Below are 16,164 nucleotides of genomic sequence, written 5' to 3'. Positions count from 1 at the left end.
GCTTGTCGCTCATTCATCCACGCTCACAAGCTCACCACATATTCATCGCATATACGTCAGCATTCTGCACCACTCGACCGAAACGCCCCTCCCACTGATTGGCACGAGCAACTGAAGGACGGACGACCTACGTAACCGAGCTCCCCCCACGATATATATATCTATCACACAACGCCTCTCCACCACCAGCACATGCCCCCGGCTCTCTCATAGACCACAGCCATGCCCAGCGCAACCGCCTCGGGCGCCGACACTGGTGGCTCCGCGCGCGCGCGCGACCACGACCACAAACAGGGGAACCAGGGCCGCACATATACCGCCGAGCAGGAGAAGGCCGTCATCCGCATCCGCCGGTGTGCGCCGACTGCCTTTTACGACATTCTCGCTCTTGAGAGTGTCAAGACGACATGCACAGAGTCCGACATCAAAAAGGCCTATCGCAAACAAAGTCTGCTCACACACCCGGATAAGAATGGCCACGACAAAGCCGACGAGGCCTTCAAAATGGTTAGCCGCGCCTTTGGCGTCCTGGGCGACAAGGAGAAGAGGGAGCAGTTTGATCGGACTGGTGGGGATCCGGACAGTCGGTTCGGACAGGCGCAGGCACAGAACCCCTTTTCGGGCTTTGCGTCGAGAGCAGGCGGCGGCGGGCGACCGCCGGGCTTTGGTGCACGAGGCGGCGGCATGTTTGACGAGGATGTCAGTCCCGAGGAGATGTTTGCGCGCTTCTTTGGTGGAGGTGGTGGCTTTGGCGGAGGCGGCTTTGGTGGTGAGTGAACCCCCCCCCCCCCCCCTTCCCGACTCATAGACCTTGAAAAGGACAGACGGCTGACCCGACAGCATTTGACACAGGCCCCGAGTTCGTCTTCAACTTTGGCGGCGGCCCCGGCATCCGCGTGCACCAATTCGGCGGCGGCCGCCCGCGCGGACGCCCTCGCGCAGGCCAACCGCAGGGCCAGCAGCAGGAGCAGAACCCGCTCTCGAACCTCATCAGCCTCCTGCCCATCCTCCTCTTCTTCGTGCTGCCCATGATCACGTCCCTGTTCAGCTTTGGCGACAGCACGCCCGCGACGCCGCGCATGGTCTTTGACAACCCTATCCACCCCTTTACCCACGCCCGCGCGACGCCCAACTACAAGGTCCCGTACTTTGTCAACCCCGCCGACATTAGCAAACACACGGACGCCCAGCTCGACCGCCTCGATCAGACGGCCGAGGTGAGCCTCGTGCGGCAGCTGCGGTCGCAGTGCGAGAATGAGATTGCCTACAAGCGACGGCTGAGGGAGAACGCCATGGGTTTCTTCTTCCAGGATGATGAGAAGATGGCGCACGCGAATGCGGTCAAGATGCCGAGTTGTGATCGGCTGGGGACGATGGGTATTCGGAGGTGATCTGATTGCGACTACGCTAGGTTATTATGTACATATTGCATTCAATTCCGGCGTTTCGCTCACTAGCGGTGTGGGCGGCGGGCGCAGGCATGGGTAGACAGCGTGTGATGATGATGTTTGCATACATGAGTCTTTCGTTTGAGAGACCACGTTATTGGACCCTTTTCGGGACATGTTGTGTTGACAAGCATGAAGCTAATCCACAGTGAGTGTTGGAAACACCGAGACGTCCCAATAGCAGGAATATCCAGTCCATCAAGATCATGCCCCAAAGAGGTTGGACTCCCATCACACAGAAGCGCACAATCGCTTGCAGCACGACCCCTTTCCCAATCAGCTCTTCCTGACAACAGTCTCCTCCTGTAGCGTCGTCGGATCCTCCATCACCCCCTTGCCCTCCGCGTGGCCGTGGACGCGCACATTCGCCGCCTCGCCGTCAAAGATCTCTGCTATTTCCTCCAGCGCCTTGCCCTTGGTCTCCAGGAACCATCCGTACGCAATGAAGCTCTCGACCGCCAGCACAGCCACATAGACGAGATAGAACCGCCAGCCAATGTTGTCGAGACCAATCGGGTTGACGAACTGATTCACAAAGACGGCAATCTTGGTGGCAAAGACATAGGTAGCCATACCCTTGGCGCGGATGGAGTAGGGGAGGACCTCGACCGAGTACGCCACAGGGAGAGGCGAGAAGCAAATGCAGTAGAAGATCTGGTACAGGAAGATGAGCGCGAGCACAGCGGTACCGGCCGCTTTGGCCCCCGTAACGGCGAAGCGCTCCGAGGCAATGGTCCAGGCAGTGAACATGATCAGCATTCCAATTGTGGAGATGCGGAACAAGGGACGACGCCCGATCCGCTCGACAAAGAAGGCCGTCGTGAGCGCGATGAGCCAGTTCCAGATGTTGATGATGCCGTTGACGAGAGCTTGCGTATCTTTGTTGGTGATGCCAATGCTGTCCATTACCCTTGAGAGATAATAACTTATTAAGCCGTTCCCAGACCACTGCGAGAAGGTTCCCATGCAGCAGACAATAAGCACACGATAGCGGTTGCCGGGGGTGCTGACCATGGACTTCCAGGAGGTATTGCCCGATGTCTTCTCGTGCTCGATAGCCGCCACAATTTCGGCATATTCAATACGGACGAGCTCCGTCTCCTCGCCATCACCGTGGTACTTGGCCAGCGCAGCCATAGCTTCAGTACCGCGGTCGTTGGCGATGAGCCAGCGCGGCGATTCGGGCAGGAACCAAATAGTGGAGAGCTGCACTAGACTGGGCGCCATCTGGAGGAGGGAGGGCAGACGCCAGCTCCAGGTGGAATCGATTTCGCGGGAGCCAAAGGTAATCCAGGCGGCGGCAATCGAGCCGATGTACCAGCTATGTCCTGTTAGACTTTTGTTCCAAGAGTTGCAGACGGGTCACTCACCAGGTGTTGCAGATGGCCGAGATGGTGACACGGTCCTTGGGGTGGGAAAGCTCGCTCACCATGCTGGGCGAAGCTGTCGTGGCAAATGAAAGACCGAAACCGAGGACGAAGCGGCTGATGACAAACATGGCGAAATTCTGGCTCTCACACTGCAGGATGGCACCGACGATCATGATGATGCTACCTGCGGTGATGCCCCACCGTCGACCGAACTTGTCCGCTACCCAGGGCGCAATCGGGGTGCTGCAGACAGAGCCCAGGTACATGATAGCGCTCATCGAGCCGAGCTTAGAGCCACGGGGCTTGCCAAAATATTCATCCCACCAGGAGACCGTCTGGAGGGAGTTCATCATGGAGCCATCGTAGCCACTGGTGGCATAGGAGACAACACAGGCCGGGAAAAGGAGGAAGTAGAGTTGTCGGCGAGGACCAGAGTTGTACCATGCTGACGCCTCAGATGCGAGGACGTTAATACGGGAGGGCTCGTATGTTGGATCTTTGCCGGAGGCATTGCCAGCCTCGATCTGTGCCTTCTTGGCCTGGCGGGCTTGAAGGTCCTGGCGAGGCGCCGGGAGGCGTTGACGAAGGGAAGTGAGGACCATGGCGGTGTGTCTTCTGTCCAGGAGAAGAGGAGTTGATGAGAATGCTGGTTCTGCTGACGGTGCTGGGGGATTGTCTAGATCTTATAGACCAGACACGAGTACGTACTCAAAAGACAGGTCTGGGCCAGAGCAATCGGGAAGAGTCAAGCCCAAGACAAGGTCTCCTCATCACGCTTCCTCTCAGTAGCCTTCTCCCAACCGATGGATTCCTCTCCCTAGCATCATGGAAAACTGGGGTTCCATGTGTGCGACTGGTGCTCGCGGGGTGTCATGGGGAGATTTCTGCATCTTGTCTGGGGTAGCGAGGAACCTCCGCATGCGAGTGTCGGTTGGGGATGGTGGAGAAGGGCGGCCGTTCCACGAATCCTGTGCCATCGGGGCAGCTAAATCGGTCCCCCTTTTCGGAGATGGCTTGCAGCTCTCGCCAAGACCATGTAGGGGCAGCTAAATCATTGCCCCGATGGTTGGGGCCTTCGAAGAATGTGCCTGTCAACTCGAGCTCCCATCGACTTCTCAGCCCCAATGTAAATGAGAGTCAATTACAGCTTGAACCGTCCGATTTAGGCGAGACTATTGCTTCCTGTATAGCCAGAAGCTGGAGGCAAAGACCTGGCAAAGAGTCAGTCGCTCTCCACAGAAGCGAACAAACATGTCCACATCCTGCCTGCCTGGTGGCCGCGGCGTCTCGCTCCATCGCCTGCGTCGGGGCATGCTCCTGACCAGCCCCGAGGGCCTCATGATCCCCTCCCTCCTCCCCACATAGGCCCCTCTGCCCAGGTTCATGAGGCACGTAGGAACCACACGTGGAGGATTGTCGGCCCCCGATATCTCGTGACGCATCCGGGCTCTATATGAGAGAAGGGGGCCCCGGCTGTTCCTGTCCCAAACCCAACAAGGCATCCCGAAACTTGCTCCCTTACAGTCACAATGTCCAACGGTATCCTACGAGCAGATGGCGCTCGCATCGTCGACGCCAATGGCGACGTCGTCATCCTCCGAGGTGTAAGCCATGCTGAAAGCGGAACCATTTACTTTGGCTGACAATCTCCAGACGTCCCTAGGCGGATGGATGCTCATGGAGAACTTTATGAACGGGTTCCCCGGCCGCGAGCACCAGATCCGTGCTGCTCTCCTCAAGGTACTCGGCCGCGAAAAGGCAGACTTCTTCTTCGACAAGTTCCTCGAATACTTTTTCACAGAGAAGGATGCCGAATTCCTCGTATCGTTGGGCTTCAACTGTCTGCGATTGCCTCTCAACTATCACCATTTCGAGGACGACATGAAGCCCTTTGTAATCAAGGAAGAAGGCTTCAAGCACGTGGACCGTGTTGTCGAGCTCTGCGCCAAGTATGGGATTTACACCATCCTCGACATTCACGCCCTGCCTGGCGGCCAGAACCAGGACTGGCATTGCGACAACCCAACGGGCTACGCCGCCTTCTGGGACCACGTCCACTTCCAGGATCGCGCAGTGAATCTCTGGGAGCACATCGCCAAGCGATACCGTGGCAACCCCTGGGTCGCTGGATACAACCCCATGAACGAGCCCGCCGATTCGGAGTGGACCCGTCTTCTCGCTTTTTATGACCGCGTTGTGCCAGCGATCCGCACGGTCGATCCCGAGCACATCCTATTCATGGAGGGAAACACCTTCAGCATGGATTTCACCGGCTTCGACAAAGTGTATCCCAACTCGGTCTACGCGATTCATGACTACTGCGGCTTTGGCTTCCCCAACCGCATCGGTCGATACCAGGGACATAAGGAGCAGGACCAGTACATCCGCAAGATGTATGACCGCAAGGCGGCGTTCATGAAGCAACATAACGTGCCCATCTGGAATGGTGAGTCGCTATCTCCAACTCGCACGTCGATCTCACGCTAACGAGCAATAGGTGAGTTCGGGCCGATTTACGAACGCAAAGAGTTCAATCCAGACTGGGAGGTCCATAATGAGGAACGGTACAACGTCCTTGATCGCCAGTTGGCCATTTATACTGCGGATTCTATCGGTGAGTGCTGTCGTCTAATGTCATTAGCCTCCACTGACAAGATAAAGCGTGGTCGATCTGGTCCTACAAGGACATCAACGTGATGGGCATGACGTACCTGTCCCCCGAATCCGCCTGGCTCAAACTGCTCGGTCCCATCATCAAGAAGAAGCGTGACCTCGCGGTCGATTCCTGGGCGTATGATGATGCGCACCTCCAGGAAGGGCTTTTTGGCCCGCTGCACAAGTGGTTCGAGGACAACGTCCCCGAGAAGCACTCCAAGAAGTACCCCTGGCAGTGGCGTATGCACATGCACGTGTTCCGAGGCATTCGCGGTATCACCATGGCCGAGTACATGATCCCCGAGTGGGCTGAGTACTTCAGGGGCAAGTCGTTCGAGGAGCTCGACGATCTGGCGGCTAGCTGGAAGTATGAGAACTGCATGCAACGTGAGAAGCTGAACGAACTGTTGAGCCTCTACTCGCCGATGCGTGCGGGGGACAAGCAGCTCGACAGTAAGGTCATCGAGTCCGATAAGGACGAGCAGCCGCAAGATCTCGGCAAGGACAAGTCGGTATCCGGCGTGGGCGTGTTTGAGCTGGCCCCGGATGAGAAAAGGAAGGCCGCTGTGACAGAGGCGCCGATAGCTGTAACAGCATAGACTGGTATGACCAAACAGAAAAAATACCCAAACCGACAAGGTCGATCTATAATGTGTTAGCAAAAACAATAAAAGGTCAAGATCCCCCCGATGTGTGCATGGACATACTGAACCCTCCCGTGGCTTGTTGACGTACGCACTCGGTTGCATTCAGCCGGTATACCCATATCATTCGCCGCGTCTATAGTCTTTACCCTGTGCCCTGTCGACACTTCCTGTTCTGCCGAGCAACCTCAATCTCCTCCAGTACTTGCAAGTGCCAGGCAAACTCGGGCACGCCCAAGCTGAAGCGCTTCAGGTTCCGGACGCCCAACACAATTGATTCTTCAATGTCGGCGGGGAGGACACTAACGAATGGTCTACTGACAGTGGCGATCATCGAGATCAGTGTCATTGCGAAAGTCCTAGTATGGTCAGTAAGAAGTTCGTATTCTCGCTTTCCACGCTGAACCTACACCATGCCAGTTGCAAAGAGGCAAGATATGCTATTGGCGGGTTCGTAATCGAAGACCCGGATAAACCCACCGCAGCCGGCAAGGCAAGTCGCGGCATTGTTCAAAATTGCCTCGCGATAGGGGTGGCGATCAAGGTGATCCTCGTTCAGCAGGGCATATTCAACAAAGGGCCTGTGGATAATGTACATCCCAGCGTAGTAACGACCCTTTAGACGCAGGATATTCCATGGGTTGTTGCCCCTGGATGACAGGCCTTCAATGCGTGCTGTAGGCGACTCAACGGACCGTGGAGAGATGATAGAGTCGGCCTCGCTGCGCAGCAGAAATTCTGGAAGATTCTTGTAGACCGTTGAGTGATGGGACCAGAGATCCTGGGTCACAGACAGTAGCCAGGCTGGATAGTGAGGGCCACGATCGAGTTGCTTGCGCTGTGCCTCCTTGACGTTGTATATCGCACTGTTGACTCGGTTGAGGAAACGGCGCGTGGAAGCATTCGTCGTGATTTGGAACGCCACGACTTCCTGTTGAGGATCACTTGCGGCATTGGCCCCATCTGCTGCAGTTGATACCGTCGGGTATGGAATCAGCTCCTCATATCGCGCCATTCCCGACGGCAGGTTGACTGAAATCTCCGACACGAAGTCACCTTCGTAAATGAACGCAATCCAGAAGACTCGGGAAATTTGATCTGGGATGGCAGAGCCTAACTGGTCGTGAGTATATTGCCGCGCGAGAGCTTCGCATTTGACAGAGGCAGCATGCGACCAGTGAAACGACTCTGCTACTCGACCCTTGGCACCACGATACAAACTAATTCACTCATCAGTGAATGTTGATTTTCAACATGAAAGTGGACGTACTCACCTAGCCAGCATGGCACATTGGGCTGCAGCTAGCGAGACCTCGGCAAAGATAAAGCCTAGGAGCAATCTGGCCTTCCCCCAGAGTTGTTCTTCAGCTGGATCGTCGAAGAGTGAACGATCTCCTTGAATCCTCACGAGGTTCGCTCCCCGAGAAAGAAAGGATGCGAAGCAAAGAACAAGTATTAGGAGAGCATAGTGGGCAGGGTCGATGGCTTTCCCATGCCGCAGCCCATCGTATATAGCCACCACATCGCTCTTGTTGAGAAGGGGATGATAACCATTGACTTGGGCGAAATAGATGTCAATCAGTGCTCTGTATTCTGCAGGAACTTGACCTTGATCATCCAGGAGGTTCCAAGTGCCAGGCATCCTAGTTGTTTGCGGATTATGCTCGAAGAAGATATCTGTTGCGTCCCGTGGTCTTTGGTCGGTTTCTGAACGGTGTACTTCGCTTAAAAGGTCTTGAACTATCGGCCAATTGTACACATGATTCGCATTGGCTGTATGCGAGAGAGCGATCTGCACGTCGAGGTCTGCAGGCGTGGATCCTGGTAGCGAGGGGCTTGTATTGTCGCCATCTTGCACCTGCAAGTGGGGTTGAATCTCAGCCGTTTTGGCAATGCGCTCCTCAAGTAATTGGATATTCTCCAGGATGACCTGGGTGTTGTAGTCGATGCGAGGCTGCTGGGAGTCCCGATAGGTGCAGGTTACGTTGTTCTTCGCGCAGTAACCGCATCTTGGCTGCGTGGCATCGCACCGCGTCTTCCGATCGCGGCACGTGACGCAGGCCTGGGCTACGCGACGGCGGTTGGGAAAGCGAGAGGCTACTGAGAAGGTGTCCATAGCGTTCTTCTCAATGAATTCGAATTGGGCTCCATTGATGTGGCTTGCAGTTTGTGTATGTGGGTGGCACGGTTTGGCGTGTAACTTAACGTTAGGTAACTAGTTGAACGGTTCACTTTACGTACCCTGGATGATCCAGGCAAGCGATACGGACGGACGCACCTGCTGTTGTTTTTAGTGGAATATTTGTGCAGCCGTGCATTTGGGGGGACGCGCGCACCTGTACTATTTGCACAAACTTGTGCAATATCCCTCCACATACGAGGGGTGGGCAGGAGCGACAACGGACCAGCAAAACTGGGAAGGACGCGCACAGTAGCGCCGGCCACCATCAGCTCAGCTGACTGACCATCTCCTCACCACCATCAGCGAAGGCAACCGACGCAATGTGCCTTGACGTATGGTTGCCGTACATGCATGCGCCCACGATGCCGATGCTAAGCCCCCCCCAATATTTTTCAATCGCCATGTCATCGGCACCTCTCCCCATTGGCGCGCAGCAACATCGAACTCGATGTACGCATGGCGAAGATGGATGATACTTGACGATGCTTCCTACATCAACTGCGAGCTGCGCGTATCTCGATGGGCGCGCCAAGTACCAAAGACCCGATTGGGCAAAGGAGCTGCGAGTCAATGTCAGGACCACAAGATCCCTTCGTTGAGAGAGATGAGACAAACCAGCAACACCAGATGGAGCAAGCTCGGCCGTTGGAAACCGCCTCTAATGGCGACTGCAATCGACTCATTGATCATGACGACAACTGGCGAGAGTTGGAGGATGAGAAAGACCAGGTCTTTGTTGGCGGCGGTACGTCGCTGATGACCTTGAGCGTGGATACGCCGGACTGACACAATGTGCAGTGAGGAACTACTACTACAAAAGCAAAGGCCGATGGATCCCGCAGAGAGACTTGTTCAATTTCGCCAAGCTTGACCAGGAGCACCTCGGTTCTTCTGACTTTCGATCGATGCACCATCCTCTGACACCCCCCCAAGTGCCTCCTCTACCGTCTGTTATTGGGGACCGCACAGCAGGCAAAGACGGCGCCTATCCCTTCGCGCCTCTGCCGTCGGAAGAGCATGCTCGCTTCCTGGAGATCCTCCCCGCTGACTCTGGAGAGCTGAGATGCCGGCTTCACACTGCCAAAATCTTGGATTGCCGTCTCGGCTACGAGTACCTATCCTACAGCACGGACAAGAGTATCCATGCATCGGTTGAGCTGAATCAGGACCGTATGGTCATAAATGGAAGCTCAGGGCAGTCCAGGGAGGTGCTCATCCGACTGTTGGAAACGCTCCGCCTGCCCGATCGCTCACGTCTCATTTGGGCGCCCCATCTCTGCATTGACGTTGCCGATGTCAACGATCGCAATCGTCACACCAAGCGGGCGGCCAAAATAATACAAAGCGCGAGTAGGACAATTGTATGGCTAGGCTCTGCTGGGCTTGCCCATGAGGACACAGGGTTCGCTAGCATATGTACTGTTGTGAACTCGTGGCGGGCGAGAACTGGCCTTGAAGAACATCTTGCTGAGGCAAGTTATTCAATCAAGCCTAATGGGGACCCTGGTTGTCAGACCCCCAAGCAGCGCTGCTTCGGGTCCCTAAGTGAGGCATGGCTGCCAGCGATCAAAGCGTTCCGAAGCAGCTGGTTCACTAGAACTTGGTCTTTGCAAGAAGTCTCCGTCGCTCGCTCTGTCACCGTGATGCAAGGTGCAAAGGAAATATCATGGGATTGGATTGGACTGAGTTCGTCAATCCTGCGCGAGAATTTTGGCCGCCTCTACGGAGTGTCGCACAGGAACTGGCCAGAAGGCAAAAGGCCTATTGTCGAAAAAGGCGTGTTGAGCGCATACTTCATGTATCGCTTGTCGCAGTCCCAATCATGTTTTGAGCCCGTTGAGCTGCTCTTCCACCAGCTCCTATCTCTTACACGGCAATTCAAATGCAGGATTGGGCACGACAGGATCTATGCCTTACTGGGTGTACCGACAGCTGACGCAGGCGACGTCGCAAGCAAATTCAAGGTTGATTATGGCGTGAAGGAGCCCCAGCTCAACCATTCAGTGGCTTGCCACTTGGCTGAGATGGATGGGCCGGCCTCGTTCCTGGGCCAAGTACACCACGACCACGACGGTCGACTTACGATGCGTGTCAGCAATAACGACCTTTCTCTCGTTGTGGATGGACCCTCGTGGGTCCCGCGCTGGCAGACAGCGCTATCGGATCCTATTGAGCCACTGGTTCCGCATGCTGACTTCTCGGCCGGTACGGCTTTGCGCCCGAGAATCTTGAAGCAGCCAGATCCGAACAGGCTTGTGGTGAGAGGGATCTTGGTTGATGAGGTTGACAGCGTGCGTTCGCTAGACCGGTACAATACTTTTTGGCGTGGTCGCGACGCCAGCACCTATTCGAAGCACGTCAACTTCGACCTAAATCACGGACCGGCCAGCCCAACCCTGAAAGCGCCGCCGCGGTTGGAGAGAGCTATGCTGGGAGATGAGCTGCGCGCATGCGGATTGACAACCATTGACCTCAGTCAGCTGGCTGTCACTCTGAGCTGTGGCAAAGACTGGGAAGGCACACCCGTGTCTAATATTGAGGGCCACGTAGCTGATTACGCACGATGTATCCTTCGCAATGGGCTGTGGTGGTCGTTGGACTGGCTGCGAAAGATCAAGAGGCAGCAGGGTACGGATCCAGGCCAAAAGCAGGCCATGAGCGTGTCCGACCTCGAGGCCCTGTCCACTGGAGGCAGCGCCGACCGATTCTTAGACTGTGCTGTCACAGCTGGCCGAAATCGGGCCACATTTGTGTCCAAGCATGGCATCTGGGGTCTGGGGCCCGATGCGATGAAGCAAGGAGATAGGCTCTGTGTGGTGAGCGGCTTATCAGCGCCCTTGGTACTGCGGCCAAACAACCACAAGGACAGCAGCTTCCAGGTTGTGGGTCCGGCCTACGCATTTGACATGATGCACGGCGAGGTCGCTGAGGTGGCACAGTCCGAAAACGGGTGGCTGACGGAGTCATGGATTCAGTTAAATTGAGGAGAAGGAGAAGAAGCTCCTTGTGTCTATTGATATGCGACTCTATACAAGGCTTCGCAGAAGATAGTGATTGCTCTTGAGCCAGCCTGGAGGACAGCATCCATGGCGATGAACGGATGGGGCTGGCCCTTCATGAGATGGACCTCGGTCCTGACGCCGGCAGCCTCCAAACTTTCAGCAAACTGCTCGCCCTCTGAGCGCAGGACGTCGAGCTCGCCGATGACGAGACACGCAGGCGGTAACTTGGCCCAATCTCCCTCCCACAACAACGGGCTCGCCTCTGGGTTGGACCAGTCCTCCTTGTTGGGCAGGTAGTGGTTCCGATACCAGAGCATCTTGGGTGCTGGCAGAGCGGGTGTATGCTTGTATTCTTTCCAGGTCGAGTTGTTGGTGGTGTCCGCAGTGTTGTCCGTGACGGGCACAGAGAGGAGCTGCAGCTTGAATAGCTTGGTGCCCCGGGCGACTGCGCGCTGGCACATGACGGCTGCAAGGTTGGCGCCGGCTGACGAGCCACCAGTGGCGAGCTTCTCAACGTTGAGCGACAGAATCTCCTTGCCCTCGTTGAGCAACCACAACGTGGCCTCCCAAGCGTCCTCGACAGCCGCAGGGAATGGGTTCTCGGGTGCCAAGCTGTCTCGTGTCAGCTTCGTCAGGCCATGGTTGAGCCGGTGTCTACCAATGATACGCACCTATAGTCGACTGCTACGACCACGCTCTTGCCCCTGGAGCACAGATGCGACGCAATAACATTTTCCGTATCGATATTTCCGAGCACCCAGCCGCCGCCGTGGAAATAGATGCACACGGGCCAGCCGCCCTCCGGCTTCTTGCCCAACGGTGTGAAGCATCTCAGCTTGACCTCAGGGCCGTGGCTCTCTTTGCGTGGAAGAGAGTAGTCAACAGTGCTAGCGACCTCTTGCAACGGACCACTGCCGGGAATGAGGGTTCCGCCGACGCGTGACACCGCGACGGGCTGTAGATGGACCTGCTGCTTGTTGACCAGGTGCTCGTTATAGAAATCTCTGTACTGGGCATCAAGCTTGGGCAGGATGCTCTCATGAATAGGGTAGGGTGGTTGACTGCTCATGGTGGGCTGTCTAGGATGGGGGAGATGTACCGATGCTTTGGGAGACTACGTATGACAGTTTTTCGCTGGCGTACGTTCGTTGGGATCCAGAAACAAATACAACGTTCAGACCTACGGTCTGCCGCACGGCATCCCGAAATCGGCCAGCCGGACGTCTCCATGAGACGGCGGTTCCGTCTTCTCCTCGTCGTGGTCCGGTACAACGTATGCCGGGGAGGCCGCAATGCATGCAACACCGTAATCGCGGCACTGTGCAGCATTCATGAGCAGTCAGCAACCGACGGTTCTTGAGTCCTTGACACCAACAAGAGATATCGCGGGGTTGGGGGATCGGTAGTTCGGTGGAACGAGGGGGGGGAGAGGATCTTATACAAAAGCGACAACAGATATGGTTGACTTTGCCGTCACTTGTCATCTCTCGCTGTTACATATCCTGCTTTCGGGAGCGACATTGTTCTGGAGTAACTGCACAGCAAGATGGCGCCCAAAGTCACAGACCAGACACTCCAAGACAAAGAGAATGCCCTGTTTGACGACACGGTTGATGTCGAGGACCGCAACGACGCGTCGACAGCTCGCGTGGTGGACCACATTGCCGAGCGGCAGTTGTGCCGCAAGTTCGACGTGCGACTGATGCCGGTGCTGGCCATCATGTGTGGGTTGCCGCCCTGGATTGGCGTAACTTGTTGATTTGAATTGACTGGTGGAACAGATCTATTCAATGCCTTGGACAAGGGCAACCTTGGCCATGCCAAAACCGCAGGCCTCGATCGTGGTGAGTCCTGATCGCGGGACACACCTGGGCAGCGACTTACACCAGCAGACCTCAACTTCAAGAATCACCAGTATAACCTGACCATCTCCATCTTCTTCGTCCCCTACGTGGTGTTTGCGCCGCCCGTCGCCATCATCGGCAAGAAGTTTGGTCCTGCGCGCGTGCTGCCCATTCTCATGTTTAGTAAGTCTCCTCGCTTGACTGGGCTGTCAGTCGTTCGTCTGTCGCTGACCACTGGCAGTCTTTGGCTCCATGACACTCCTCTCGGCAGCCGTGCACAACTTTGGCGGTCTCTTTGCCCTGCGCTTCTTCCTTGGCGCCGCCGAGTCCGGCTTCTTCCCGCTGGTCATCTACTACCTGACTACCTTCTACCGACGTGGCGAGCTGGCCCGGCGCCTGGCGGTCTTCTACGCGGCGTCGAACATTGCCAATGCGTTCTCCGGCCTCCTATCGTTTGGCGTCTTTCACATTGAGTCCAGGCTGTTTGTCTGGCGCTACCTGTTCATCATCGAGGGCGCTGCGTCCGTGCTCTTCGCCATCTTTGCGTTCTGGTACCTCCCGCGCTCGGCGGCCGAGTCATGCTTCCTGGGCGCCGAAGAGAAGGCGCTCGCTTTCCACCGTATCCAAGTCGACTCGTCCTCGACCGTGTCCGAGGCGTTCAACCTGAAAGACTCGATCAAGATCTTCAAGTACCCGACGACTTACGCCTTTTTAATGATCGAGATCTGCCTCGGCGTGCCCATCCAGAGCGTCGCACTGTTCATGCCGCAGATCATCTCGCGACTGGGCTACGGTGTCATCCAGACGAACCTCTACACTGTCGCCCCCAATGTCGGTGGCGCGGTCATGCTACTCATCTTAGCGTTCAGCTCCGACTTTCTGAGGATCCGATTCCCCTTTATCATTCTTGGCTTTGCACTGACGTTTATCGGCTTCATTGTCTACGCGTCCATCTCGGACGTCCAGGCGCAGCTGCAGGTTGCCTACTTTGCCACGTTCATGATGGTCTGGGGCACGTCAGCGCCGTCTGTCCTACTGTCAACGTGGTACAACAACAACATTGCGCACGAGGGTCGTCGTGTGGTGCTCACGTCTGTCGGCGTGCCCCTGGCCAACATTATGGGTCTGGTGTCGAGCAACATCTTTCTGGAGAGGGAGGAGCCCAAGTACCTCACGGCGCTGATCACGACGGCCATCTTTGGCATGTGCGGCTGTCTGATTGCTGGCCTGCTGGGTAGCTACATGACGTGGGACAACTGGCGGAGGAACAGGAAGGCTGGCGTCAAGACGACAGCGAGGGATGTGCCGACGCTGAAGCTGAGGGAGGGGCCGAGCGTGCCCGAGTTCCGGTGGTTCCTCTGATCTTCACTCTGCGATTGGATTCTCATCTCGATGGATAATTGCTGTCCTTTTCATACCTGACAATGTATATGCGTCGATTACACGCCAGTATTTGTCATCGCGTACAGTGGACTCTGGATGTCTGCTCTCTAGGATGCTGATCCTACATTCCCATCTTTGTGTCCACCTGACGATCAATATCAATCGGACCTCGCTCCGGCACAGCGTTACCAGACCCCCCTAGTGCCAGATCGGCTCTGAACCGCGCGCGCACTGTGCTGCTTCACAGTATTACAACGTTACCTTGAGGAGTTGGAGCTTGTCGGACGGTATTCCAACAGGTCGGGTCCTACATCATGACCCCGGGCATCCACATTCGGACAAGCGATCTCCGATGCGCGGAGGCGCCTCCTCGGCTTTACACTACCAGCATAGCATCTTCGTAGGCACATTCATCTCAGTACGTCCCGGCCTTGGAAGACATCCCGAGGAGAATCTATCACCATTTCATATTTAAAAAAAAAGGAAAAAAAGAAGCAAGGGCAAAATGACCTCGTACGCGCCCAAAGTGGGCGACCCCATCTCCTCCCTCGACACACCCTCCATGATCGTCGACATCCGCCTCATGAACGCCAACATCCAGAAGCTCTTTGCCACCTTGCTCCCCACGGGGCGCAACATCCGTCCCCATCTCAAGACGACCAAGTCCGCCATCCTTGCGCAGAAACTGGTCGACGCGGGCGCCAAGGGTGGGTGTGTCGCCAAACTTAGCGAGGCCGAGATCATGACGGCGCGCGGCTTCCCGGACCTCCTCGTTACCTGCGAGATTGTCGGCGCCGCCAAGTTGAAGCGTCTCGTGGCACTGTACCGCAAGAACAGAAAGCTACGTATCGTGGTGGACAGTATCAAGGGCGCGAGTGCCATCAACGACGCCCTGGCAGAGGACGATGAGAAGAACGGCCTCCTTGAACCGCTCAACGTGCTCATCGATCTCGACGTCGGTCTGCGCCGCACAGGTATCGACGCCGGCCAGCCCGCCTCGCAGCTCGCGGCGCACATCGCCACACTCTCCAAACTCAAGCTCATCGGCGTGCAGGGCTACGAGGGCCACCTGCAGCACGTGCATGGGGACGAGGAGCGCAAGGCACAGTGTCTCGCGTCCATGGCGATCCTCACGTCGACGGCGGACGCGCTGCGAGGCGAGGGCCACGACATCCAGGTCGTCACGACGGGGGGCACGGGTACGGCCGAGTTCTGCGCGACGGTGCCGGGGGTGACGGAGTTGCAGCCGGGCAGCTTCATCTTCATGGACACGGACTACCGCAACGCCATTGGGGCCGAACGCTACGGTCAGTCTCTGACCATCCTCGCGACGGTCGTCAGCAAACAGACGCCCAGCCAGGTGACCATTGACACGGGGCTCAAGAGCCTGACGACGGACAGCGGGCTGGCCGAGTGCAAGGACCAGAGGTACACGTACGGCTGCCTGGGGGACGAGCACGGCAGTCTGCGCTGGGAGGAGGGCACGCCGCCGCTGGATGTGGGCGATCGCGTCGAGATGGTCCCGAGTCACATTGATCCGACCATCAACCTGCACGATGTGTACTATGCACACGAGGGAGGCGTGATTCAGGACATGTGGCCCGTCGACACGAGGGGCAAGGTGCAATAGGGGGAA

At 56.6% G+C, this 16,164-nt stretch overlaps 8 protein-coding genes across 8 annotated transcripts; 5 read left to right on the top strand and 3 right to left on the bottom strand.

The window, feature by feature from the left end:
* Positions 1-222: 222 nt before the first annotated feature.
* Positions 223-1,391, top strand: J7T54_007324 (putative J domain-containing protein-like protein; the record flags this gene model as incomplete). Its single annotated transcript, XM_051507013.1, has 2 exons — positions 223-769; positions 853-1,391. The coding sequence occupies 2 exons, from the start codon at positions 223-225 to the stop codon at positions 1,389-1,391; spliced, it is 1,086 nt and encodes a 361-aa protein (XP_051361701.1).
* Positions 1,392-1,724: 333 nt separating this feature from the next.
* Positions 1,725-3,420, bottom strand: J7T54_007323 (uncharacterized protein; the record flags this gene model as incomplete). The annotated part of the gene is made up of 2 exons (XM_051507012.1): positions 1,725-2,769; positions 2,819-3,420. The coding sequence occupies 2 exons, from the start codon at positions 3,418-3,420 to the stop codon at positions 1,725-1,727; spliced, it is 1,647 nt and encodes a 548-aa protein (XP_051361700.1).
* A 927-nt stretch (positions 3,421-4,347) lies between these two features.
* On the top strand, positions 4,348-6,072 carry J7T54_007322 (uncharacterized protein; the record flags this gene model as incomplete). Its single annotated transcript, XM_051507011.1, has 4 exons — positions 4,348-4,422; positions 4,472-5,264; positions 5,316-5,432; positions 5,480-6,072. 4 exons carry the CDS (start codon positions 4,348-4,350, stop codon positions 6,070-6,072), a joined length of 1,578 nt encoding a protein of 525 aa, XP_051361699.1.
* Positions 6,073-6,262: 190 nt separating this feature from the next.
* On the bottom strand, positions 6,263-8,233 carry J7T54_007321 (oleate-activated transcription factor 1; the record flags this gene model as incomplete). Its single annotated transcript, XM_051507009.1, has 3 exons — positions 6,263-6,476; positions 6,528-7,337; positions 7,392-8,233. 3 exons carry the CDS (start codon positions 8,231-8,233, stop codon positions 6,263-6,265), a joined length of 1,866 nt encoding a protein of 621 aa, XP_051361698.1.
* A 636-nt stretch (positions 8,234-8,869) lies between these two features.
* On the top strand, positions 8,870-11,283 carry J7T54_007320 (uncharacterized protein; the record flags this gene model as incomplete). The annotated part of the gene is made up of 3 exons (XM_051507008.1): positions 8,870-9,044; positions 9,098-9,649; positions 10,232-11,283. 3 exons carry the CDS (start codon positions 8,870-8,872, stop codon positions 11,281-11,283), a joined length of 1,779 nt encoding a protein of 592 aa, XP_051361697.1.
* A 26-nt stretch (positions 11,284-11,309) lies between these two features.
* On the bottom strand, positions 11,310-12,370 carry J7T54_007319 (triacylglycerol lipase; the record flags this gene model as incomplete). The annotated part of the gene is made up of 2 exons (XM_051507007.1): positions 11,310-11,913; positions 11,973-12,370. 2 exons carry the CDS (start codon positions 12,368-12,370, stop codon positions 11,310-11,312), a joined length of 1,002 nt encoding a protein of 333 aa, XP_051361696.1.
* Positions 12,371-12,847: 477 nt separating this feature from the next.
* Positions 12,848-14,507, top strand: J7T54_007318 (uncharacterized protein; the record flags this gene model as incomplete). The annotated part of the gene is made up of 4 exons (XM_051507006.1): positions 12,848-13,025; positions 13,083-13,145; positions 13,194-13,328; positions 13,387-14,507. 4 exons carry the CDS (start codon positions 12,848-12,850, stop codon positions 14,505-14,507), a joined length of 1,497 nt encoding a protein of 498 aa, XP_051361695.1.
* A 526-nt stretch (positions 14,508-15,033) lies between these two features.
* J7T54_007317 (uncharacterized protein) lies at positions 15,034-16,158 on the top strand (the record flags this gene model as incomplete). The annotated part of the gene is made up of 1 exon (XM_051507005.1): positions 15,034-16,158. The coding sequence occupies one exon, from the start codon at positions 15,034-15,036 to the stop codon at positions 16,156-16,158; it is 1,125 nt and encodes a 374-aa protein (XP_051361694.1).
* Between the last annotated feature and the right edge of the window lie 6 nt (positions 16,159-16,164).

Source organism: Emericellopsis cladophorae, assembly GCF_022114955.1.
Source record: "Emericellopsis cladophorae strain MUM 19.33 chromosome Unknown NODE_27_length_275652_cov_118_915141, whole genome shotgun sequence".
Classification (NCBI taxonomy): domain Eukaryota; kingdom Fungi; phylum Ascomycota; class Sordariomycetes; order Hypocreales; family Bionectriaceae; genus Emericellopsis; species Emericellopsis cladophorae.
This window is presented reverse-complemented; position numbering and strand designations above follow the sequence as displayed.